The sequence below is a fragment of the Zophobas morio genome, unplaced genomic scaffold, assembly GCF_036711695.1.
Source record: "Zophobas morio isolate AGI-343-1 ecotype UQ-CSIRO unplaced genomic scaffold, CSIRO_AGI_Zmor_V1 ptg000011l, whole genome shotgun sequence".
NCBI classification, from domain to species: Eukaryota; Metazoa; Arthropoda; class Insecta; order Coleoptera; family Tenebrionidae; genus Zophobas; species Zophobas morio.
This window is the reverse complement of record NW_026972116.1, coordinates 5428087-5454330: the sequence shown is the minus strand read 5'-3', so window position 1 is coordinate 5454330 and position 26244 is coordinate 5428087. Positions and strand designations below refer to the sequence as shown.

Here is a 26244-nt window from a genome sequence, read left to right as displayed (position 1 = left end):
TGGCATGGGTGCAGTGCAAAGACCTTTATAATAAGCACATAACGTCACAAGATAGTTCGCAATTTATGGCTGAAAGCCATACCGTCAGAGCAAAACTTTTAAAATTGTTAGAAATAGAAGACTGAAATGTTTATTACAATATTTTGTATGATCATCAGACTTCTACAACAAAAATTGTTAACATAAATCAGTATTTCTAGATGTTGCATGCATTTAGTGTATATTGGAAAGTGCATTGCAATACTTGGATTATTCACTCTTTCCAAACAATGTTTGTATATATTTTGATATAGAATAAGTTCCACACAGTTTGGACACGGGTATGATAATTTTTGTAAAAAGTTTTTTTTGCATCATTTTTATTTTGGGATACAAAAAATGGTATAGATTTTTATTCAAGGTTGAATCAGGTGAAAAATGTGTAGTTTATTTATACAACAAGATTACCATTAAAGAGCTTTTATTACACGTGATGCTATCATGCACACAACTAAAGGATGTTTAACAAATTAATGTTAAAATTCATGTAATACTTGTTTTATGGTGATATTACATTGTTATTGTTTTTTCTGTTTAATTATCTCTGTAGTACATCTATGAATATTAATATTGCAATCAGGCACCTGACAGCCATTAATGTTTAAGAAGATGCGTATGCAACTAGAAAGATGAAATTAAGTTGTTCCGAATTTCTAGCAAATGGAATTACAAATAAAACAAGTACATACACAGAGTGATATTTTGGCTGCATTTGACGATTCATCGAATTTAATTTGATAGAATTCAATTCATTTCGTTGTTCATACTAATGCGAATATATTTCCTGATCATAATTGGTGCAAAGTCGAAAAAAATCAAAATTTTCTACGCATAAAGATTTTTGCAGTGAGAGTGTTATCGATACCTCATTACCTGCAGCTCATACATATTCAGTGAAATCGATGGAATAATCAACATTAGAGAAAAAACTAGTGTTATTAGCCTAAGTTTCTGGTATCGTTGGTGGTTACCTCTACACCACACGAATTGTACAAGTATCAACAATACTATCACATTTATCAAAATTTGGTATATATTTTTCATGGAGTGATACCATTAGTGTCTCATTTAAAAAATGTAAAACAGGAATAAAGCGGATGCACCGCCGAGAAAATAGGTACCGTTTCCTTTGTTATTATGATTAAATTTTATTAACATTTATTACTGAATATTTCTTTATATTTGACCAGTTAACTACCTAGTATTTGTTGTAACACAGAAAATGGTGCTAAAAACTTATAAATACATAATGTAATCGACAATTAGAGCATACATTTAGCGAACAAAGTTAAATAAGTGTGTATTTTATAATGTGTTAAGATGCAGTTCTATTTTTCTGAAATTGTTTCACTTTGAGAACTGGTTTTAAATACTTTTGAAAGTTTCAATAAGTCTAAGATTCTAAAATTGGAGTTGTGTTTCATTTCATTGAGTGTGGTGTTTCTCATTACGTAATTAGTGAAGTGTAAGAAACGAGGTTTCTTTTTTCATTTTTGTATTTATTTGTAAACGCAAAGCAGTTTTTTTTATCAGTTTTTTTTTACTGAAAAAAAATTGCCGTTTTTAGATTCAAAAATTTCTAAAAAGCTATGAAAATTAACAAAAAAAAGATAGAAAATGAAAGGGTACGTCGTCTTTGCAATCGACTAGCTAATTAGTTGCAAGTTATAAACCAACCATATAAGATGCAGTAGTCAAGATGTCTACATTTAAAGACAAACTAAACTTGCAACCTATGAGATAACTAGAAGATCATGTAGGTATAAAAGTTTAATTTGATATAAAAAAACACGTGCTTGTCAAGTGTTTTCATCACTTCCCTTCGTAGTATTTCTTGTTATTCGGCAGGAACAGCAGAGTGATATCATCTTTGTTGCAAATATATACTTTGTTCGTTGATGAAACGACGTTTGGTGCGAGAAAACGTCTCTTTTTCACATTGAAAGAAATGAGAAAATACTGTTATTAAAGTATTCAAGAAAGTTATAAAAAGGTAATGCAGTCAGACGACCAATGTTTTCTTAGGAAACAAAATGTATGCAATACAATTAAGATCACTTTTATTACCACACAAAATATGTACAGAATAGTCAGCAAAACAAGGATCCTACATGATAAACAAAAAGAAGATTGCTTTGAGGATGTCAGGGTAGTTTATGCAATGTAGTACTACCAACACTACGGTGTTGGATTGATATACCGCAAGATTGTAATTTTACTGACATATTTTAGATTACAAAAACGTTTGCTTATTCATTATCTGATTTTACGATAATTTCTTGTCACCCTAGAATATAAAAAAAGCTATTTCCACAAAAAGTTTTGAATTTAATACTGTAGGAAGATACATTTACAAAAAATATATGTATTTTGATTTAAGGAATATTAAAGTAGAAGACAGTAAGGTGGAATAGAAAATATTATTTCTCTTGGTTTGTACCCTTCTCTAATGTATTCTAATCCATGTTGCAGCCATCATCTTGCTATTCCACTCATTTTCTTCAATTCTTTGTATTAATTGAGTAATTAAATGCTCTATGGCTTCTCGGTCCTCGTCCCACATTTTGCAGCTTCTTTTCATCTATTTACACAAAAGTTTTTCCATTTTCTTTCCCTCTTTGTGTCTCTCGTTATTTCCACATCGAAATTCGTAATTTTTTTCTTCGGTTTTTTTGCGCTATCTATGTTTGGATACTTTGGTATCTGATTAGTTATCAGGATTTCGTATGTCATACCAAATCTGGATTCCGTAATCTACTCACCATTTTCTTACGTTGAATGTTTTTATCATGTTCGTTTAAATATTCAGTTACGTACCCTTGATCTTCTCTTGCCTTTTCAGTCGATTCTCAAGGATAACAATTCCTTCCCACCTTATTTGTTTCTTGGCCACCACTTTGTCGACTTCTTTATCTAACCTTGTCTTAACATTCTTGCATCATTTTGCCATGTTTGTTCTCATTCTATTTTTTCTGTTTACCATTATACCCACTTTACATATGTTTCCCGAATTGATGTTGCACTATTTATACTTTTCATACTTACCATTTGTCTCCTAAAGTCATAAACCTTCTACTTTTCCGTGCATACATTTCCTAACATGATTATGAGCTTTCCGTACGCCTCATTGTTTGAATTATAACATATATTATTGTATCCTGGATAATTAGATTTTTTACAGTTTCTAGTCCATTTGTCTTTTCAATAGCATTCGCTGATATTCACTTTGCCACTGTTATCTAATTATCTACAAATGTCAGCAACTAGTTTCTCCCCTCTCATGAGTATGCAATAAACAAGCGAGAACTCAGTGGGCAGCCCTGTATCAGTCCTTGAGTTGTGCAAAAAGCTTCATTTTCTCTTTCATTCGTTTCACCGTCTCGTCTCAGAAAATTGGTCCGATTTACACGCTAGCTGTTTACTTACTTTTATTTTTAAATATTGTTGTAAATATTTCACCCATCCTAACTACTTTGGTCTAAATGTTCCAACCATATACCGTGTCCAAGTTTTTCTTTCAAAGGAACTCTCTTCTACCTCCAATGGTGATCTGTCTTCAAGTCGTTTATATGTATTCTGTACTCTATTGAACAGCTATAATTTGTGACGTCGTATGATATCTTCAATAATGTGAAAAATTCTATTCATTTATGATCTTCCGGAGTCTCTTTTTTACCTCATCCACTGTTCATTTTGAAATCCACTTTCCGGTCCTTCGTACCCTTACCTATTTCGTTTTTTAATCCGACGTTTCACTTCGTATTTTTGAACATTCCATCTTGTATTGGCATATGAGTGTTCTTCTGCGATTGCTTAATATCCCATATTTATTATCACTTTCATTAATAAACGCATTAATGAAGTCGTTGACTTACTTAGATAAGTGTTCAAAGAGATCGCATTAATTTGGTGGTGATAATGAAGGCGTTGAAGTGGTAGCTTTTTTGTTAGTGCTGTAATATAGACAAAAGTTGATGAATTGTGTAACAAAATGTTCTATTAAAACCTTGATCTGATTTTTTTCATAACATTTCTTTAGCTGGAAATCTTTAATGAAAAGCACTGTTTAATCGATCAATTTTTATAATCTACCTTTCCCGTTGCACTGTTTCACCGTTTCGTCGTCTTTTTTTCTCCTTGGTCTTCTTTTCACAGCATTACATTCTTCATTTTATCATTTATTACTTGTTTGTTTCTTGTAATAAATTTGTATATCTATGGTGTTCTCGATAAACTTATCAGTTTTTCCAGCCCTCGGTTCAAAACAATAACCAATGATTCATTTGTTTGTTGAAATTTGAAAATTAAAAGCGATAGGAAAAAGTTTCATGAATTTCTTACATAAAACGTTTGTATACTAGTAGCAATAAACAATGTTACGTATTGAAGTTTAAAACATTTCCGTTAGAATTAAAAACCAAAATACTTAACGCATGCATCTTGCGAGTGTTACCGTTTGGATCAGAAATAATGGGTGAATGACATGGAAAGAGCCATATTAGGAATAACAATAAAAAATAAGGATAAAGAATGTGGCAGAAAAAGTAACTCAACAAAAGTGGAACTGGGCAAGACAGCACACGAGGAGAGCACGGATGAAGATATAAACTACTACACTGGTAACTCAGGTCTGGGAAGAGAAAAATCTCCCAAACAATGGAATGATGATGTGAAAATTATAGCTATAGCTAAAAAGAAATGGAAACGATTTACACGAAAACGAAATAAATGGAAAGAAAAAGAATAATACTAATAAAGAAGTTTGTTGACAATTTGTTTATAAAAAAAAAATATTTTTGCTGACTGCAAGCCATCGAAGAAGTGCTGTAATGGTAGTATTGATAATGAAACACTTCGATAAAGTACGAAACTTTTCCGAATAAATCATAACTTTTCATGTGGAGAAGCAAAAAATATATGAATACTAAATAATTATCTACTTGTAGTAAACATTCGTGACCACTATTGGCGATAAGTTAAAGATATTGTTATTAAAGCAATTTAACGGCCGTAGTAGCGCAGTTTTCCGCATCCTGATCACGCTCGGGAATATCCAATGATTAATACGGGCCGCCCACAAGTCCGGGCAAATTATGCAGCAGTAGGTGCTAACCGGAGACCGCTCCTTCGCGGTCATCCCGAGCAATCGCTGTCAACGTCGCCGACAAACCGCATCGACAAGATCGACGAGTTCTCAAATCCGCGCCCTTTCACGCTTCCACGGATGCCCTTCGTGATTCTTCATTCACATCGCAACACAACATAGCCTCAAGAGCGTGGCGCGCGCGCCTCCTTGTTGTTTACAATAACCTTCGTTAGTGTGTTGGTTGCCGGTAGGCCACGCGACCTCCTCGTTTTTAATTGATCGTCGAACTCGGTAACGAGTAGGAGGTGAGAAGGTATCGTGCGTGAGAGTGTGGTTTTGTTTGGACGTGCGTTTTACCGGCATGGTGAGGCACGTGGAAGTCGGCGCCACGGCCCTCGACAGTGGGGCCCTCGCTGAAGGGGTGTGGGAATACGTCAGTCGACTGGTCAAGTCATACCGGACAAAGGATATGGAAGAGAGCTACCAATATCAGGTTAATTTTTCTCTAGGGCCGATTTTTGATGGTGTCACGGTTTGGTCATGGCAAAACAAACTGACCATTTAAATAAATGTCACATTCAGCGAAAAACATTAAATTTGCATTTCACCTACAATTGTAATTCCGATTGTCTTAAAGTACAGAGTGTATACAAATGATTGTCGTGTCACAGGGGGCGTTGATTTTTACCGCCTTGTCAAAATGTGTGTATGTAGTTAATTTGTCGGATTGGCGGTACTATCTATCAGTGTATGTATGTTATACACTTAAAATTTGAAATTGAGTTATAAATTAATGGACATCATTGGTGACATTCTGTATTTGGTGTTATCTGTATATCTGTTGAAAAGTGCACAGTAAACATAGTGGTTATGTCAACCGTTGACGTTTCAAATTGTTTTTGACATGCCATTTCTAGTACATTTAAACACCGCATTATTGCAACTGCTTTCAAGTTGAATCAGATTTGTCGTGATTTCAAAGAGTAGAAAGTTGTATAGAATTTGTCGAGACGCACGCGGACTGAAAACATTTTAATTAAATACACAAATACACAATAATAGGTTTTGAGTGTCCACTGTGGTACAAATTGCCATCATTCTGCCATATTAAAAACATACCAAAAAAAATAGTAGAGCACATACAACGATATCTTCCTAGTAACAAATTTTCTTTTCATTTTTTTATTTTTTGGTGCCACAATGGGCATCAAATTAAAAAGTCAAAATATCTTTCGTTGCTATCAAAAATGAACGTAAGTCCAAAAAATTGAGATTTACTACAATGACAATCAGAAACAATTTTGTTTTTGAAGCTAGAATATGATCAGAAACCTCACAAATCTCAACTTTCACTGAATATGCATAACTTTAAAGCAATGTGAAAGCAATTTTGTCATTGACAGGTTGTTCCTAACAATGACGAGCGCTGTATCAGTTTTGATAAAGCTTAAAAGGAGATCACTTTGAAGTTTAATCAGGTCACAGTGTTATGGCTGCATTTTTGCCAATGGACATCAGTGATAAAGATAAGTATGGTTATTTTTGACCAAATTAATATGTGGTCTCTCTCTTGTTTAGACGAACTTCCGCAATATCTGATTGTAATTTATGTCAAAAACAAATGATAAAGTAAAATGTGATTGCGGTAGACGGATGTTGAAGGTCACTGCTTCTGCTGAAAAATTTAAAAGAGATGTGTTTTGCACCAATTGTTTTATCTCGATTTAGTAAGCTTATGCCACTAAAAAAAGCACAGACGTTTATTTTCCCTTCATTAACGAAATTTTTGTTGTTTTAAAACACGGTCCTCGTGCTGTATCGTCGGTTAGTTTTTGTCAGAAAAAATCTAGTGTGATAGCGTGAGAAAATATTCTGTTATGATATTAATGCATTATTAATAAAGCAAGAAAATTCCGTGAACTGTAGAATTCTTCGAATCGTCAATTTAACCATCGTTGTCCGAAGAATTATTCAACATTATTCTTCACTCCACCACTTCTGCAAGTTTATTTAAGTAGAACGAATTATTAAACGTTTGTGTTCATGATTTGCTCAATGAAGATACTTACATTAATTATTTAACGTGAATTTTACTATTACCAAACAAAAGTTCTTCTCATTTTTGCCTCATTCTAGGAGCCGTATGTCTCGTATACATGTAGATACATCTCATATTCTAATACATTGAACGTAGTTGTATCTACGTTTTCACTCCTATCTTCAAATGTTGTAAATTTGTCAAAGTCCTTGCAAAAAATTTGTAATTGTACGATATCACTGTTTGTTACTATCGGCTAAAGTGTGCCATTACTACAGTCGGTATCAGAAACATAGTACATATGAAATGACATAATGACATTATGTTTTAGAACTATTAAACAAGTCAACATAATGATTTTAATTTAAAGGTTAACAATTGCAGAACAAGGATCAGAGAAGTTTTTTTTAATGTTGATAATGTAGAATTTTTCTGAAATAAAGTGTAAGATGTTAATCTTGAACGAATTATTAAAATTAACAACGGATTTGGTACCAAGGTCCTAAGAATTTTATTGGGGTTTAGTTGTGTTAATTTACTTCGTCGTTGTTAATTAAATGTTGTTGTAAGTCACAAACAACACAAATTTTCTTTGGACATTTTCGGTTTTCACACTCCTCAAATGCTAGTGCAGACCACTCGAATTATTTCCGATTGATTTCAAGAAGACATTGAAGAGTGACTTGTGATGTTTTTGCTGCAAACAAGTTGAAGTAATACGAATTGTAAAATTTGTAAAAGTGCACGCATTTGATAAAGCCCATATTCTTAGAGCAAAAATCAAATAGTTATTTGGTTAGAAGTTGGTATATATTTTCTTAAATGGGTAAACTATTAGTTTTAAATCAAATAGGAGTATGATGTTTATGTTGTCTACAGGAAAATTCAATCACTGTAATTACATGTTTCCAGGATATTGAGTATCATTGAAAATCCCTTCACAGTTAAATTGTCAGGGTCGCGTCCTCAAACCTAAAGTTTCCCATCCAGGAAGTGTTGCATAATGGCGCACAAAAACTCGGAAGAAGCCAGATTGCGAAAAAAAGTTGGCTTTGGAAATAAGCTCGGCAATACGAGCTCCGAATCACCCCTTAAAAAGCTAGCGGAAACGAAACCAGGTCGAATTGGGGTTGCCCCCCCTTTCCCCTTGTCATTCTTCGTTGATCCTTCTCTAGATAAGGGACGCATTCGACGTAATGAAGGAAGTCCCGCTGTCTGGTGCTTTGTTTTCCGAGACTAATTACTCCGCCTCGTGATCACTAACGTACAACTCTCTCGAAATCGTTCCCAGACGGCTGCCGGCATCCACATGTATATTTTTTTTCCATCATCTCAAGGTCAATGTTACTCGGTTCCCCTTCTTCACGGGGTCTCTGTGCTCTGTTTAACTCGAATTGGCGGCGTGTAAATCGAAGAGCGCGGATTCGGTGTTCGTGGGCAACGAACTAGTTGCTAATTTGTAGCCAGTTTTGGAAGAAAAGACAAGAGATTTGGGACCTTGTATAATGTCATTATTCGAGGCCGCGGCCTCCGATCTCTCACCATCCCACACTGTAAAGCAGATATGTCAAACTCGTAAAATATCGGCAATTATGTGCGCTGTTTGGTTGTTTTTTGTTGGCGATTTTTCGGTTCATTAATCTCGCTTCAAATCGCTCAAGATTTTTTGAGGGGGGATTTGGCGGCGTCGCCGACGACTTCCTTAAAATGGATTGGATATTTAATTAATATCTGACAGCTGAATTTTTATATCTTGTCTTGTATGCTGCGCCTTTCGTAGAATCTTGATTATTAAATAATAATGTGCTGTCCTAATGTCACACACAACCTTCTGTACTTTACGAAAATTAAGTTAATTCTTTGTTTATTAGTTATAAATCGTTTTAAAACTAAGTTTTTTTTTCTTCATTTTTCCTTTCCACTCGTATATGTACATATAACAAGACAATGAAGTTCATTTATTATCGCGAACAAATCCAGTGTGCGTTAGTAATGAGATCCACGTTGTTGTTGTTATTCTTATTATTATTATTAAGATCAGTTAACTTAGATTATATTACGATGTAACAATAATTCAAAAATAAGTGGCTCATCCATCCACATTTGGCGTCAACTAGCCGACGAAATCAAAATTGGAGAATGAACTATATAAAAGTCAAAATCACAAACTTCTAGTAAGAACCCTTTATCTACTAATAAAATTTTACAACTTTACACAGTTTGAAAAACCACAAGTTAAAAATTCTCAGCCAAAACTTGGCAGTAGGCTACGGGTGAACAGGACCGTGTTCGGTATACTTTAGTGAGAAATGTGTGTAGTACAATCGATTTATAAAAAGATGCAAAAAAAAAATTAAGCGGCACACGTCGTCGGTACAGGATCGACGAAGAAAGCCGAGAAGATTGATTGTTCGACTAGTGTGTCTTAAGTGACATTTCTGGGGTCATAAAATTGTATTAATACACAAAATTATGTCTAATACAGTACTAATTAAAATAAAGTACAGACAACACTGTTTTGCGTGATATTAAGAAGTCGTTTATCTTTATTTTTCACAGCAGTAACAAAATTGAAGTTACGTAAATGAAAGAAAGTAACGTTTGCCAAATCGTTCAAATACATATACGATTGTGGTGTTCTTTTTAAATGTTCATCTGATACGTTGAAGGATATTCTTGTTCAACCAAAATGATCATTAACTAATCACATAAATTGCGATTTTTGAAAGACAAACAGTAACTAGTTTTTAATTTTTGTTGTCTAAAACCGGCGTTACATAACATTAAATTTGACACCATAAGTACGCTAAAGTGTATGTTATAATTATAACATAATGGAAGTGTTAAACGGCGCTAAGACAGTTGCTAAATAATTTGAAAGTGCAAATATCTGGGATTACTCAAATGTCTGTCTGGAGATACATATACATTATTTCATAAAAAAGGAGTTGGTATGATGGCATAGCCCAAAAGTTAGTGACTTCGCAAATCACGTCAAAAATGGACCACCAAGAGAATTGGTTTACCCCGCTCAAACGTTTTTGAAAATTTAATACATTAATTAAATTTTCAAAACATCGAGTCTGATTTGCTGATAATATAATTCATTAACCAATACGATAAAAAAAGCGGAGGGAACTATGAGAAATTAACTTGATTTATGCACCTACCGAAATGTTTCAGAAATTTCAAATTTTATATAACAGATCGACAAATGTTTAAATAATTATGGTAAAATATGAGTTACATTCCAATGTTATCGAGGGTACTCACATCATTTTTTTTTTGTTAAGTTTAAATTCCCAAAAATCATTGTTAACCAAACCAGTTTAAACGGAAATTTTTATTTCACTATTTTTTTGTCGGCACTTTTAGCTACTTCTGTCAAGGATACTTTGCTGTTTTCAATGATTTCTTGGACATCGCTCTAATACTACCTACTAATTATTAATCATAAAATCTCGCGTTCGCTAGAAATGGTTAGTCAGAAGCTAGAAACGATTATCAGCCGTAAAATTACTTGTGGGAACATTAGAATTTGTTTAAATAAAAATTATGATAATTTACAAAGGTTGTAAACTAGTAATTTATGGTCGTATATTTAAGGTAGTCAACCTGCTAGCGATCACGCAAACCTTTAAAGATATTTTTACTCACAAAGTAATAATCATGTAGAAACTGTGGTTTACAAATTTATGAACGTTATTATCAATAGCATTTTGTTTTTATTTCCGTCACACAAGAATCACAAAATCCCAAATAAATATTGGAAGTTCTAAGATATAACACAATAAACCACTTTAAAGTTCAGTAAGGTAGTTGAAGTAAAAAATGCAGCACCGATAAAAATGTAATGAAAGAGTTAAGTGCGTCTCGACGTTGCATGAGGCGCCTGTTTTATCAGTGTACTCTATCGGAAACTCAATAATGACAAACTGGAGCTAAGAACGCGATTTAATTGTATTTACACTGCGTTTCAAATAAAATGCACCACCTAGAAGGAGTAGGCGTAGAATGTTGAAATTTGGTGGAGAAGTCTATTGCGTATAGACAAACATTTGATTAAAATTTGAAAGAAAAAATAAAATGTCTAACACAAGAAATGTTAATAATGAGTTAAAATTACATGTGCGCGAATACAAGACTGTATTCTTCTAGGCATGCTTAAAATGAGATGATCTATTGCCTGTCGGGGTATCTCATTCCAGGCATTTTGAATTTGTTGTAGCAATTCTTCCAAAGTCTTTGGAGGATGTGGTAAATTGCGCAGCCTTCTATGCATTACATCCTAAACATCTTCGATTGTTGATAAATCTGGTAATCGGGCAGGCCAGGGTAAGAAGTTGACGTTATTTTCTTCAAACACTCTTTAAGTTAATATGGCCACATGAGGCCACGCATTATCTTGTTGAAAAGATGTTCTTCGACGGTTCTAGAGGTAAGGAAAAAGAATTTGATTTAACACGTTATCGATGTAACGCCGGGCATTTAGCGTGCCTGGAATGAACACTAAGGGGGTACTTCAACAGATGTGTATACCACCCCATATCATTACTCCAGGTGTTAGAGCGGTATGACGTCTCTGTACAAATTCCAGATTTTACTTTTGGCCTCGAGGCCTTCGAACACGTATGCGTCCATCAGAGTGCCACAAACAAAACCTAGACTCGTTTCTAAACATTATGACATTCCACTATTACAGCCATTGCTGCCTGTCTTAGTACCAGTGAAGCCTGGTAGTTTTGTGTTCTTGTGGTAAGGGAAGTTTACAGTTTGGACCATAAGATCTCAAGCCAAAGGAACGAATTTGGTGGTAGATGGTACTCCTCGGATTCTGTGCCCAATTGCTGTCATCCAGTCCACCCAGACTGATCGTTATGGTTACCAAGGGTATTGAATAACACTTCTTCTTAGCAAATGATCTTCGCGTGCTTGGGTTACTCTGAAACGGTCGGTACCCCTGCGACGCATTTGTAGCTCTTCGCTGTTCCATTCTCGACTCGTTCTTAATATCGTAGAATGCGTTGGGCCTAGTATTCTGGTGATTTCCCGAAATGGTAAACCAGCCTCATGCAACCCAATAATTCCCCCTGTTTCAATAGGTGTTATCTGTTGAAAATTACCTCGTGTGCGAACTCGTAGCATTTTTGCAAGCACAGTCATGACAAATGTCAAGTCAAATTGCAAAAGAATCTTACTCAAGTGTCTTTAAAATATAATCAAAAAATTAATAAAAATCGAATAACACCCGGTATATTATCTAAACAAGTTGTAGTTTTTAGTTCAAATTTTAATCAAATGTTTGTCTATATGTAATAGTCTTCTCCACCAAATTTCAACATTCTACACCTACTCCTTCTAGGTGGTGCATTTTATTTGAAACGCAGTGTATAACCCCAAGTTCTACTAATTTCGGTCTTGAAGAAGATTAAATGCAAATTAAACAGCTGACCTTTCCCATTCCAACTAGAAATGTCAACATCATTGCGTTGTTATTGTCGATTATAAATTACCAACACAGGAAATACGTTTTTCGCGTAACTAATTTGTTCATTAAAACGATAAAACACACATTCCATTAAATTGAACATATTCAGCTTTATTGAATTTTTCACCACTATCTCAGATACGGTAAATGCGGATGAAATTGACGTAATTATTACAAATGAGCGAGCTATTGATTGCTATTCTTAGAAAGTTCATGATGTGAATATGTTAAGTGTTTAAAAAAACGTAAACGTATCACCTGTCGCCAATTAAAATGCACGACTACGTACACCGCCGCGAAATATTTCAGATTGATGTCATACTTGTGCGTAGTATGGAATATGGAATTGCTCTTGTGGGACTTAGCTATTTTGTGTAAAACTCGCAATTTTTCAAATAGTTTAATTAACTAGTAATGATTTACAAGAACAAAATGACAGTTTAATTGATCATTTCTAAGGTATTCAGATGAAAAAAAATCGAGTGGCAGTGGAATGTTGAAACCTGAATGGGGAGATTACGTAATTATAGTAATTAGGGACATTTATTTAAATTGGGAAAGCAGTTATTTATCATGGACGTTGACAATATATTATTTTTCAGGAACTGAATTGATTTCATTCCGATTGATGGTTTTAATCAGGCAAGTTACTAAGTTGTATCTCCGATCAAACTGAAGATTGCACGTTTTCGTCGCGTTCTCTTTCGCCAAAACACTCGATTCCAATATGATGAGTGAGGCGTTGCTAGGTAATCCATCAGCAACCCTACAGAAAAAATGTGCGGTATTAGCCCGGAAAACATTTTTCCGGACAGATCTTAACTGAAAATAAAATCAAAATGGATGATTCAATTTGATTTAAAAAAATTTGCGAAGAATAGATCAGGAATGTTTATTTTAATTACGTACTATTGAGAATTTGTGATTTTAATTGTAATATTACAATTTGTAGACCGAAAGTCGGCTTGTATTCCGTCCTCATGTTAAAAATCTTACTAGCAATTTTTATTTTGTTTGCAGTTTTAAAATTGTCGCCGAAAATTGGCGAAAATAGTGCCTTGTATATTCGCTTGGCGTCACCAAATTTAGGAAAGCAGAAACAGTTTGAAGTATCTTGCCAAACGGATATACTTACTTCAGTTGGCTGCTTGTACCCCTTAACATTCGTAAACTAAAGTAACCTCATTTGACATACACCTGTTAAAACCACCCTTATAAGTCAAACTGGCTATTGTATTACTTAACTCAGTTCACAGCTACATTATGCCAACAATGGACAGTAATAATCTTGCGGTTCGGGTCCACAAAGCTTACAATAGCCAGTTTGACTTATAAGGGTGCTTTGACTTAAGCCGCTTAAGTCATAAAAGTTTTAACAGGTGTATGTCAAATGAGGTTACAGTACCTGGAAAACTGACTTGACTTTTAGGGTTTTCCAACCCTAAGCGTTAGGTGGGCCAATAGGAATGACTGACAGCTTGTACCAGGTATAATGGATTAAGCTTATGGCCCTAAACCGCTTGAGATTATGATATCCTTAAGTCAAGTAGGATCGCTGCAGGGGGTTCTGTTCTTTTATTTTGAAAGCAGCTATAACTATAGTAGAAACGTTTCTGTTGTATACAATAAAATTATACAATGTCATTACGAGGGTTTGGCTAAGCTGTTCACTTACTGAATCCCACCGCCTTGGCATGGGCCGCTATTGTTCAACCAGAAGAAGGGTAGTTAAGAACCGCCCAGGTTACTGGTCTTCCACTTGTCCGGTTTTCAAATTACAATTTATGGTGGGTATGAACCGCTGTAAAGTTAACTGGCTTAAACCATCATAAAATTTTATTGCATACAACAAGAACGTTGTCACTGTATAGTTTTGGAAATTTCATTCTAACCTATAAAATTTTATTAACCATAACGAGACGGACAGTGGTACAATGGTAAGAAATATTTATGGCTCACACCAGTTCACCCGAATTTGTGGGAGAACATTTAGCAGGTAGTTGTATTCATAAAATAATGGTCATTTTCGTCCCTGAGTAACGATGGTTCCTGTCCGGACCTGGATTATTCTGCTTTCTAACATCTGGGGATTACCGGCACGCGACAACTTAAGTTGTAAATAGCTCTTGCTATTGTACTACTATCCGTCTCGTTATTGCCAATAAAATTTTATAGGGTAGAATGAAATTTCCAAAACTATACTACTATCTATACATGATCTCGGCCTATTTATTCTATTTTCTGGTAATCAAATTATTAGTGTCGATTCCAAATCCTCAGTGTCATTGATATTCATTCGTGCAAGTTCATCTCGTCGACAGGTCCCTAGTAATCGCCTTGGAAATAAAAAATATTTCACATCTGGTGTCTCTGTAATGCACATTTCAATTAGTTCATTGTCCAGAATATTACATTTTTTGGATTATACCCACTGGACTGATTTTTAAAAAAGCTCGCAATTTCTGATATGTAGATCACAGCATGGATGTCTTCATTTTCGAAGATAATAATCGAACGAAATATGTTGTGACCACATTATCTCAATAAAACAAGATATTTTTCTCACGGCGACACTCTATAAAACGTCTATACGCAAATTCATACTTTTGTAGGGATTTGGAAGGGAGTAAATTCAGCTCGTGTTAAGATAAAGAACTCTTCCTTTTCGATACGAATTTTTTGACATTATCTTCTATTGGAGAAAATCTAGCATGTATGCGAGGGTAATTTAATAAGTACTTAACCTACCATAGAAGAAAAAACAATTTGAAAATCAAAATATTTTTTTATTCAACGTAGTCCACTTTCAAAGCTATGCACTTGTTACAGCGATCCTGCAACTTTTCTAACCCTTTGAAAAAAATTATTCTTCCTTCTCTTCAAACCAAGTCTCCACAGCCTCTATTATCTCGTTTGAAGAAAATTTATGGCCTTTTAAGTATTTTTTTTTTTTAATTGAAGAGACAGATAATAATCCAATGGAGCTAGATCCGGAGAATAAGGAGGATGGTCAAGTCTTTTGAACCCCAAATCATGAACCACTTTGGAAAATTTTAGCCCCTCGTTTCCACATTTTTTTCGCTCAGTGTTATGGGCTTGAGTAGTATTCTCCTGTTATGGCTTTGGCCTTTACTAGATAATCAATCATAATTACCCCACACGAGTCCAAAAAAACTGAAGCGAGTACTTTTCCGGCAGATTTTTTAATCCGAAACTTCTTGGGCCTTGGGAGAACCAGAATGTCTCCACTCCATGGACTGTTGCTTTGTTTCTAGATTGTAGAAATACAGCCAGGTTTCATCCATGGTAATAACACGGTTTAAAAAGGCAGGGTCCTCATCAAAAAGGGCACACAAAGAGCGCGAAGTTTCCATTCTTGCTCGCTTTTGATCTGCATTCAAGCATTTTGGAATTCATTTTGCGGAAATTTTTTTCATATCCAATTCGGCGTGAATGATGTGATGCACACGTTCACAGGAAATCTTCAGTGTCTCAGATAGCTGTTCTATGGAAATTCGACGATCTGACAAAATCATATTGTGCACTGCATCAACATTTTCAGGAGTGGATCCCGAAATCGGTCTTCCTGCTCTATCATCAATTTCAACCGAAACTTTTCCTCTTTTGAAAGAAGCAACCCAATTTTTTACAGTGGTGTAAGGACAAACTTCGCCAAGGGTTTTAGACATATCATCGTAAATTTATTTGCTCGTTAACCCCTTTAAACACAGGTACTTAATAATCGATCTATATTCAATTTTACTTCCACATTTTCACTAGACATGACTTTTTCAAAATTCTCGTGTATAGCAATGCTTGAACTTTTCGAAGTCAAATTTGACATTGATATTTCTAATAAGTTATTGTTTGTTAACATAGTAATAAAAATTTGTTTTGTGTAGTGGAAAGTATTTTGGCTGACAATTTATCAAATTACCCTTGTAATTGTAGGGAAACTATATTTCCGGACTTCTGGTAGTTCCCTGGCCTTGGTTATCGCCGGAATTTCGACCAGCGCATGACAATTTAAGCTTTTCTAACTAATAATTACACAATTACTGTTATTGCTAAGTCATAAATGGGTGACCTGATTAAATGATCCGGCTCCAAGGACCAAAATGTTAGATCATAACTGGGTAACCTAATTTGGATGAGGTTTTGCTCGAAGGACTAGGTCATAGTGGATGACAAGGGAATGTTTTTCCACAATGGATGACTTTGAATTGAAGATATCACTATGACTTGAGTAGAACGCGTCTTTATCCCAGGAAGGTTCATTTTCGACACTATACAACAAAGTTTACAAGGGTTTACAATAAAATAAAGTGGTATATATGTGAGAGGATGAAGCTTCATGCACCACTCTCTGGAGTGAACCGATGAATTATATTAAAAGGTTTTTGTATTTATCTCTCTGGTATCTCACATAAAACTATCCTAACTGAACGGTCAAACGATAGGGTTTTCTAGCCTGCGCACATCCAACATACCATCTTAAACTGTGTTTGCTGTGTTTGATTTTGTCCGAAAACCATACCATTGGAGGTATGCGACATGCCCCTCTGTTCTTATTCCAGCCTCATCGGGATTAAGCCCATACAGTTGAATTCTTTTAATTTTGGCAAAGTGTTGTAAAACGGAACTTGTTACCACATCTAGTATGTTTCTTTTTCTGTCTCCATCCGACAGTGTATTTACACAGGTAAAGAATGTCCCCGTTTCTTGTCATTATAGGGGCGGAAACGTATACTGCGTAAATAGAGAGTCTCGGACAAAGACGAACAGAAACACACCCTTTTACAACACTTTGCCAAAACTAAAATAATTCCACTGTATGTATTTACTTTCATATGTTCAGAGTTCAAAAATGTCTCTTTATTTGAACAATCTTCGTTTGAACATCTTTGGCAAATATTCGTCATAGGTATTGTTTATCGTATTAAGATTCCCATTTAAGCTAAAAACAAAGATATTTATAGAATTTAAATGTATGAGTCGTTGTTAAGATATACCCACCGAATTTATGTAAGGAAACCTGTATTCCATCTGATTAAAAAAATGCGGGATAAAAATTGACTTGATTTGTAAAACCGAATTGACAATTCCCTTAAACACTTATCTAAATTACAAAACACGTTAACCACCTATAACGTTCACATCATTTGATTTTTTTTTTTTATGTTGGTGTCACCCAAATAATCAGCAATAAATATTTTTTCTCTAAATTGCCTGCTTGTCTGGTTGTTAAATGGGAAAAACCTGCGCAACTTCCAGGCACGTAACCAGGGGGGGGGGCACAGGCCACCCCATCAAAACCCTGTGCCACCCCTGGTGCCCCCTTAAATTAATTTTAAATTTTAAAAGTAAAGCAAATTCGAAATTTCAGATCAACAGTAAATTTTAGCTATGAGTAATCTTATGTTCCTATCTTGTAATATAACTCTCTGAGTAAAGCTATACTGCTGTGAACAGTTTTGTCGATAACTTTTTTAAGCAATTAGCCGATACAATTGATATGCCTTTTACACACCATGCATATTGGCACGCAGGGTTTAAATGAATTGTCATGGTGTTAGTCAATTTCAACTATTTGCACCCCATTAAGTTTATATAGATACTGGTTGTGATCCAAGTAAAATGTTGATTTATACTAATGAAGACTTTTTTTAAAGGCCCCCTTATTTTAAATTAGTGCCTGGGCTGGGCCCTTCAAAATAAAAGGCTGGTTACGTGCCTGGCAACATCTATCAGTTTTGCTGCATCAAGTTCTGATGCATTTTGGCGCGAGTTACATAAGGTGAATATTATTATGGCACTGCATTTTTACCAAATATATACTTGCTGCAGTACGAAGACAATACGTTTTCAATCTTCGATTGTTGCATCTATTAATCCTCAGATCTTATCATCGTTCCACGATCCATCGATAAAAATTCCGCGCACAAAAATTAAATGGCAGGTGTTGCGTGCACTTCCCGTCGGCATTCGTAGCATCGTCGTCGTTTATTTCAATCGTCGATTTCCATACAGGGCCGGGCGCAGGAAATTACGATCCAGTGCCGGCTCCGAAGGCAATGCATCAGTAAGTGCGACCCGTTGCTCTCGGTGAAGTCAAGGCCAGCCGGTATAACATTGTTGTCTCGAAGAAGGCGCGCGCGAATCTCAACCGGACCATTGCTCTTTCATTACCCCGCCTTAATTAATTGCTTAGACCGGATGCCGGTTGCAAGACTTAACCACCAACTGTTATAATAAAATGTCACCGCAAGAGAGAGAAAAAGATGTCATAATATTCCGACGTGGGCTGATTTACACGTGATCTTTTTTGCAAACGGGTCCGGCGACTTTTTTTTTCCATAATGTGGAGGGGACGAAATTTCGGCGGGAATTTGAGCTGTTAGATATTTCGACTGGAGAAAATGCGTTGGTGTTATATGATGTACATGCATAAGTCACCTCAGTTCATTGGAATCGATAGCTCATAGAATGGATGGTGTTAGAAGAGGAACTTTATAAAAAAATGAATTCTCCAAATTATTAAACATGTATATATTAAGTTTAATATTCAAATAAATCTTATATTTTGGACATAATATGCATATAACAATTTTTAGTGTGGATTAATCTAGGTCTTTTAAGTGTGCTACATTGAGGTCACATGCACGTTATAATACATAATATATCAGGCAAAGCTTTTGACTGATTTTCACCTTAGTTTTTAATTTAATTGGAAGGAATTGACCCCCAGAAAAACATTTTAATTTTTTTGTTTTGAATAAATAAAGTGAAAAATTGTGAGGATAAGTTTCTCAGTGTACTTTGTTAAAGTGGTCATGTATAACTGGGAAGATCATTTGAATCAGTCATTTTAAAAACGATTCCTTGCTGGAATGACTAGAATAGCATATACAGCAGTTCTTTTATTTTTTTCATTGGACAAATGAAATTTGACATTGGCGTTCTCACTATGCGTGTAAAGGTTTTTTTTTTTTTAATTTTGAAAAAACTATACTTCTATCATGCTTCTCAAAAGTTGTTTCCTTCTAACGTTCGAACAAAGCAACTGAAGTACATATGGCATACATAAATTATATCAGGTGTTCAATTGAAAAAATCATCAAATTGACATTAATTTTTGTAAACATTATTACGTAGGGACAATAATAACAGTAGACATTAAAAAACAAATTCATTTTTCTTTAGGTTTCCTTGATTTAGGCCAACTTGATGACTTTTTCGGTTGAGCACCCGTTATGGTAATTGCTAGATTTTGACTTTTAAAAAAACGGTCAAAGTAGACCATGCTTCACAACAGTTTTAAATGAAATTTCAAATTAAAGTGTTCTGAATACATATTATAATTTTTATTTTATTATTATTAAATAATGACGTTCGTATTCTCACATTGTCGAGAAAATGGGGTGGTTCAATTAAAATTGTTAGGATGGCTAAATAATAATAATAATAATAATAAAATTTTGTGATGATGTCATCAACATAAATAATACCAGTCATAATACAAAAGACAACTAGTCACAGCACATTACCAATGCAAAAAGAGAAAGGAACGACCAACTTCGGCATCGAACTTGTGATCGCAGGTCGGCGTTCTCCTAAAAACACACTGCGCCACAAGTCCTTACATCCCGTGTTAGTAGTACATATACGAGTGTTTTTACGAGCCCTAACAACTAAATATTGGGACACAGACAATTTCTCAAAAAAATCCGGTACATATTTTTGATATCATTCAATTCGTTTGGACTAAATGCAAATTTTGCATGGGCATCTATTTTGGCAGAGAGTGAGGTATTTTGCAAATTAATAAATTTTCTTAGAGCGCAAAAAATGTCACCTAAATAAAAAATGTGGCATTTTTGCTGACATTTAAATGTTGGGACACCCGAGAAAATTTGCTAAGTATACCATCGAAATACAAACGTAGTAGCTGGTAAATGCTGCCATTATTATAGGGATCGTAGCATTTCATACTAGTGTTGGTTTCACTTAAAAGAAAATAGTTAGTGGTGGGCTAGTTTTAGTAAAATTTCTGAAAATAATAATTTCGCAGTACTGCATGGGAAAATCGATAAGAAAAAGTGAAGATTTGTTCTAAATAGCTTAGTCGTCGATGGTAAACATCGTAAAATATTATGCTGACAAAGGTACCACAGGAATAAAAGGTAAAATTCCCGGTAGGCCACCACTTGTGAAGCCGCGTGATCAACGACAACTGATGAAAATTTATAAAAGTGGACGACGGAGTACTTCAAGAGAAATTACTACTTGCTGGAATAGCGATAACCAACTAAATTTTTCAAGACAATATTGTCGCGAATGGATACACAAATCAGGCTTTGGTTTTTACATTGTAAATCTTAAATAAAGCTATCTTTGATTGACTTTATTATTTATTTATATTATGTTAGGCTAAAGTAAAACCACAATTAAAAACTGCCCATAAGAAAAATTGGTTAATATGACCAAAATAAAAATTGGAGAAAAGTAATATATAACGCTGAGTCCAAATTTGATGTATGGGTGAGATAATAGTCGAAAAAGAGTTATTGAAATAAAAAAGGAATTTTAATATGGATTATCTTAAACAATCAATCAAGTCTGCAAGCGGAAAAATGGTTTGGGGTTGCCTGTATATTAACGGAATTTAAAGACCTGTTAACAACGCTCATGGAAGGGAAATTACAAATTCAAACAAATGTCAAGAGACTTTGTAAAAAAATATTAACAACTACTGAAGCAGTCTATCCTGTTGATATTTATATTTTTCAACAGGATGATGCTTCAAGTTACACACCTACAACACTTATTACAAAGAATAATAATATAAATGTTTGCCCTGACCATCGAATAGCCCAGATCCTTATCTAGTAGAGACGGTATGACGTGAAATAAAACAATATTTAGGAAATCATCCATGACAAGCGATTGTCAATCTTCAACAGGAAATTTAGCGAGTGGCACGAGTACGGTAACAACTCCTGGGTATTGCAGAAAATTAGTTGAAAGTATGATGGCAAGAATTCCTGCAGTTATTAAGGCAAAATGAGGTATGACCAGTTACTGAATTTGCTGTGTCCCAATATTTATGTGTCACAAAATGTTACGTTGGTTTAGAGTTTTATGTCACTGTTTGAGTTAGAAATCAGTTTTTGTTGTGCTGTAAACATTAACAGTTTTACAAAACGAAGTAATTTTAAAATTTGAATTATCTAAAGTAAATTACATTTTTGTTAAAAAGTTTGGTGATTTTTTTATAAAAATTTTTTGTTGTCCCAATATTTAGTTGTTAGGGCTCGTATACCTTCCAAATGTTTTTGCGAAAATTTGAACGGTTGGAGACAAAGTTGAAAGCGAATTCGTACTCCACAAGTATAGGAGTATATTGTTGTATCACATTTAGATCATTGTAAAATAAAATTTATTGAAATGACGTCATCAAATTCTTGGTGGGGATGATTAGCAACACATGATATTCCTATACGTACAAAATTTAAAACAATCGATCCTGTAGTTTCGGAGATTACGTATGCAATAAAAACAGATGCAGACGACAGACAGACGGAAACGGGAGACCAGTTTTTCCGTACTCTGGAGGTCCTGACACGTCGAGAAAATATGGAAAGATGGACTCGATTGCTACCTATACCTCCTTGACTTACATGGTTATAATTACAATAATAAAAATGAATACTTATAAATGCCATCCCACGTATCTGTCTAAGAAAAATCTTCACGGGTGGCGGACAGTCAGACAGACAGACGGGCGGACTGTGTGAAACGGAAATACACACTTTTTCGTACTCTTGGGGTTCTGACCTATGCAGAAAACATGAAAGCTTACGCTCGGGAAGTAAAAACACATTCGCCATCACAGGGTGTAGTGCACATAGGAGTGGTGATAACACTGATAGATAACTAATAAATTCAGCATCTAAACAATTTAATTATCACAACAATTACCCGTACCTATGCATATACATCCACCTATCAGTATAAATAAACAAAATGCCAGTGTGCCAACACGATAGCAGTAACAACAATCAAAAGCAAATTATGGCATTCGATTTGGTTGAGACAAACAAATTAAACGATTCGAGAACGCTAGTTACTCTTTATTACAAGCAGTTTTAATGAAAATAAATCAGTCAGAATAGATTGACACTAATGTACTCGTAAAAGTTTAAAAAGTACTTTGGAAATAGTCCTTTTAAATCTCATTATAAATAAATCCACTTAAACAAAATAAACGCGGAAGTCAAACCACCGGCATTTATATACAAACATGTCGTCGTTTCAAGTGAATTATACTGGAAGCCCATATTCCTTTAATGTTTATAATGACGAGTGGTTACATCCTGGAAGATGAATACAGCTTCTGAGTGGAAGTGAACTACTTGTTTCTACAAGTTGTTGACAACGTAGACCTAATTATCAACATAAAAATTACATTTACATATTCCGCACCAAGATTTGCAGCAATTAGATCGGACATTTATAAATATCAAGTAAAGGTGTGCACTTTCATAACGTGCACCAGCTTCAACATTTTCATATATGGGCAATCGAATAAACCAAGAGAGCAATCAATTCACTGATCGAAATGCACGTTCACACGTTATGTCTTAGGCTTGGCTCTCACGATGCCAACAAACTACGTATTTACGAGGCGAAAGCGACCCGTCAATTATTTCATGATGGCATTGATGACATTATTGTTTTTTAATTCATTCATCTGATATTTATGTTGTTCGACGATACGTGACAATGAAAAGTTCGTATAAATATGCTGGCATGTACTGAAACGAAAATTCTCCAGGAATGTAGCGAAATATTTAAACAATGTCTCGACACGATGCTTGTGATAGGATAAGTGGTTAGGGTTGCTCTATTTAGAAATATGTGCATGCAGCAGTTGCAGTGCTGGTGCAGAATTGTAAAGCGATTTCCGGTTTGTGTGGAATGCGATTGCGGCATTCATTTATCTGTTAATCAGAAAAAAGTAGCAGATGTTGAATAGTTTTCGCACTATTGTGCCCCTTGTTCGTGTTTGGTTTAGCAAGAATTTCTTGGAGAAACCTAAAGTCGCTGCTGAACCCTTCAGAAGCTTCCAAATTTAAAATATCTACCAAATCGAGCGGACAAACAAAAGTTGCCTCCAATTTTTGAAACACGATAAGTCAAAACGTAAAATAAAACAAAAATTGCTCAGTGGGACACAAAAAAAAAATTCTACAGAAATTTAACCGGAAAATTCTTTTGAAATGAGTGCAAACAATTTCCAGTTAGGTGTACGTTTGGAGAGAAACACATCCAAAGGTGTGTTGTCATTTCACGGAATTAATGCATCGAATTCACGATATTGTCAAACCATCTTGTTGCAAGAACTCCCCGGATACAAGTTTCAACGAAATACTCTCTTCATTCGTCATCTGTTAAGAAAATGACAGTTTTTTTTTAATATTACTCTCGGTTTACGTCATCCTCGTTTGCTGGTAAAGCCAGCTCTTCATCATATGTTATTTAACTTGGTAGTGTAATGTGCAAAATAATATCTAAAAGCCGTTAACGTGTGAGTTTTTAAGTCTATTAACACGAAAAGCAGCATCCGTTTACTCACTAGTGAGTTGCTTTAAATTATTGTCGTTATGTACAATTTTACGTTGTAATCTTTTTAACTGTTTAATTTATTTGTCTAGTCTAGACTTCAACTGGGCTAAACTGAGAGAAAGGTCTCGGTATGTTTAACTAATTCGAACTCGACGAAGTGTGAATACGACATTATTCTAACAATGCAATTACATAATTCGGTGCTTAACCCAACTAATTTGTAGTGCAAGTATAATTAATAATTGTCATTGCTGTTTTTGCACAACTCGCATCTGTTAATAGTGAATAACATACAATACACTATTTATTCAGATTTAATTATGTGTTGGCAATTAATACCAATGTACCTGATAATTAAAACATTTCGTGTTCTTGTAAGGGTATTCACATCCATTTTTTATCAGTTAGTCAGTTATGTCAATAGAATTTTTCCGCGCCTCTACAGGCGACAAGAAGATTTAATGTATAAAAAATTGTTGACAGAGAAACGTATGTTTCAGGTTTTTTGTTTATCATTTGATACAAGTAGCTGATGTGGCGCCTAGAAGGCAACGAGCTTGGCGCGTTTTGGTGAGGAATTATAAGAAACATATTAACATAATTCACAATAATATCTTTAAAAAACAGCCATATTTGGGCAGTTACTGATTGCGTCGTCGCCCGTTTTTTAAGATGATTATTTTGAAAAAAAAAGCACATCGCTATTTACAATCTACCAATGCGTTATTAAAAGGAACAATGAAGGTGGACGTAGTCTCAAATTTTGTTGAGAGCCAAGCATTGGTGTGTTTTAATTTCACTTTTGAACACAATACTATACTCGGAATAAATTACCTTTAAATTATATGGTGGTCGAAAATGGTAATTATCATTGCAATGGAAATATTGCAGTATCACTAAACCATCGATGTTTAACATTATATTGAAATATTTTTGCCGTTTAAGAATATGTTGAAATAATCCTCTTTGAATAATTCAAAAACGTTTTTAAAAATTTTAATACTAGTCTTAATTGTTCAATTATAAATACATTTGCATTATAAATAAATCGCTTCCAAAAATGATTCTGGTATCAAAGGTGGCTCTGGAATGTCTTCTGTTAATTATTTTGGCACTTTATTACCACAGTGATTCACATTTTTTTGACATTTGAAACCCTCGCTTGCTACCAGACACGCTGTATAACCATTTTAAGAATCTGTTCCTCCGAGGTGGTCAAAGGATAAATTTAGAACTCAAAGTGATTGTTTTTACGATAAATCAATATAATTTGCCTCAAAACTTTTCTGTAGGTGACGTCATCTGAACATTTTATTGAACAACTTGTAATACGTGTGTATATTTGTGGTTTAATAATCTACCCTTATTTTTAACTTTATGGTTGTATGCCTAACGAGTAATTAAAAATGATGCAGTCATATTTATGAATATGTATAATATGAATTTTAACTAAATGTGGTCCACATATAAAAGTCGACGGGAAAGTGCGGCTATTGCACCATAGTTTGGAGTTGAACCATTATTTTTTAAAGGTACACAACCAAATTAAACTTCAATAAGACGATCCGACAACGAAAGGGGTTCTTTTGAAGATTCGTGTGAGAGGAAATCTTATGAAAATATATGTCATGACGTGCACGGGATTCATCAGACTTCAGAGGGAAAATGTCAGTCATTGGGTAAAGGGATTTCTAGGACACTTTTCCAAGGGGAAATTTTGAATTTTTGCGCATATGTCGTATATATGTAGTAAAGTTTCTAGCGCAGTTTTTGGCAGAAGAATTTGAAATTTCCCGCCAAAAAATAGTCTACTCCCACTACATAATTACTGCTCTCTAAATTCTAGTCCTCTTTTTTTTTTCAAGATTTTGTTTAATGCACAAGCTTACAACAGTTTACATAACAAAATTTTTCTGTAAATTCAAATTAAAAATTATTTTTCAACGATTACCAGAGCCCGGGGGT

The 26244-nt window shown here is 34.6% G+C and overlaps 1 protein-coding gene and 1 long non-coding RNA gene across 3 annotated transcripts in view; both read left to right on the top strand.

Moving 5' to 3' along the window:
* LOC135127430 (uncharacterized) overlaps window positions 1-26244 on the top strand; it is a 108559-nt gene that overhangs the window by 41898 nt on the left and 40417 nt on the right. The gene's annotated exons all lie outside the window — the stretch shown is intronic.
* The window catches only part of LOC135126706 (histone-lysine N-methyltransferase ash1), a 45227-nt gene that overhangs the window by 3150 nt on the left and 15833 nt on the right, over window positions 1-26244 (top strand). Inside the window, exon 1 of one of the 2 annotated variants that reach the window (XM_064052806.1) lies at window positions 5219-5618. The exons of the other annotated variant lie outside the window; for it this stretch is intronic. Within the exon in view, the coding sequence (XP_063908876.1) occupies window positions 5487-5618 (132 nt within the window). The 5' untranslated portion in view covers window positions 5219-5486. Of the gene's footprint in view, window positions 1-5218; window positions 5619-26244 lie in introns of those variants that run through there. 2 annotated transcript variants of the gene reach the window in all.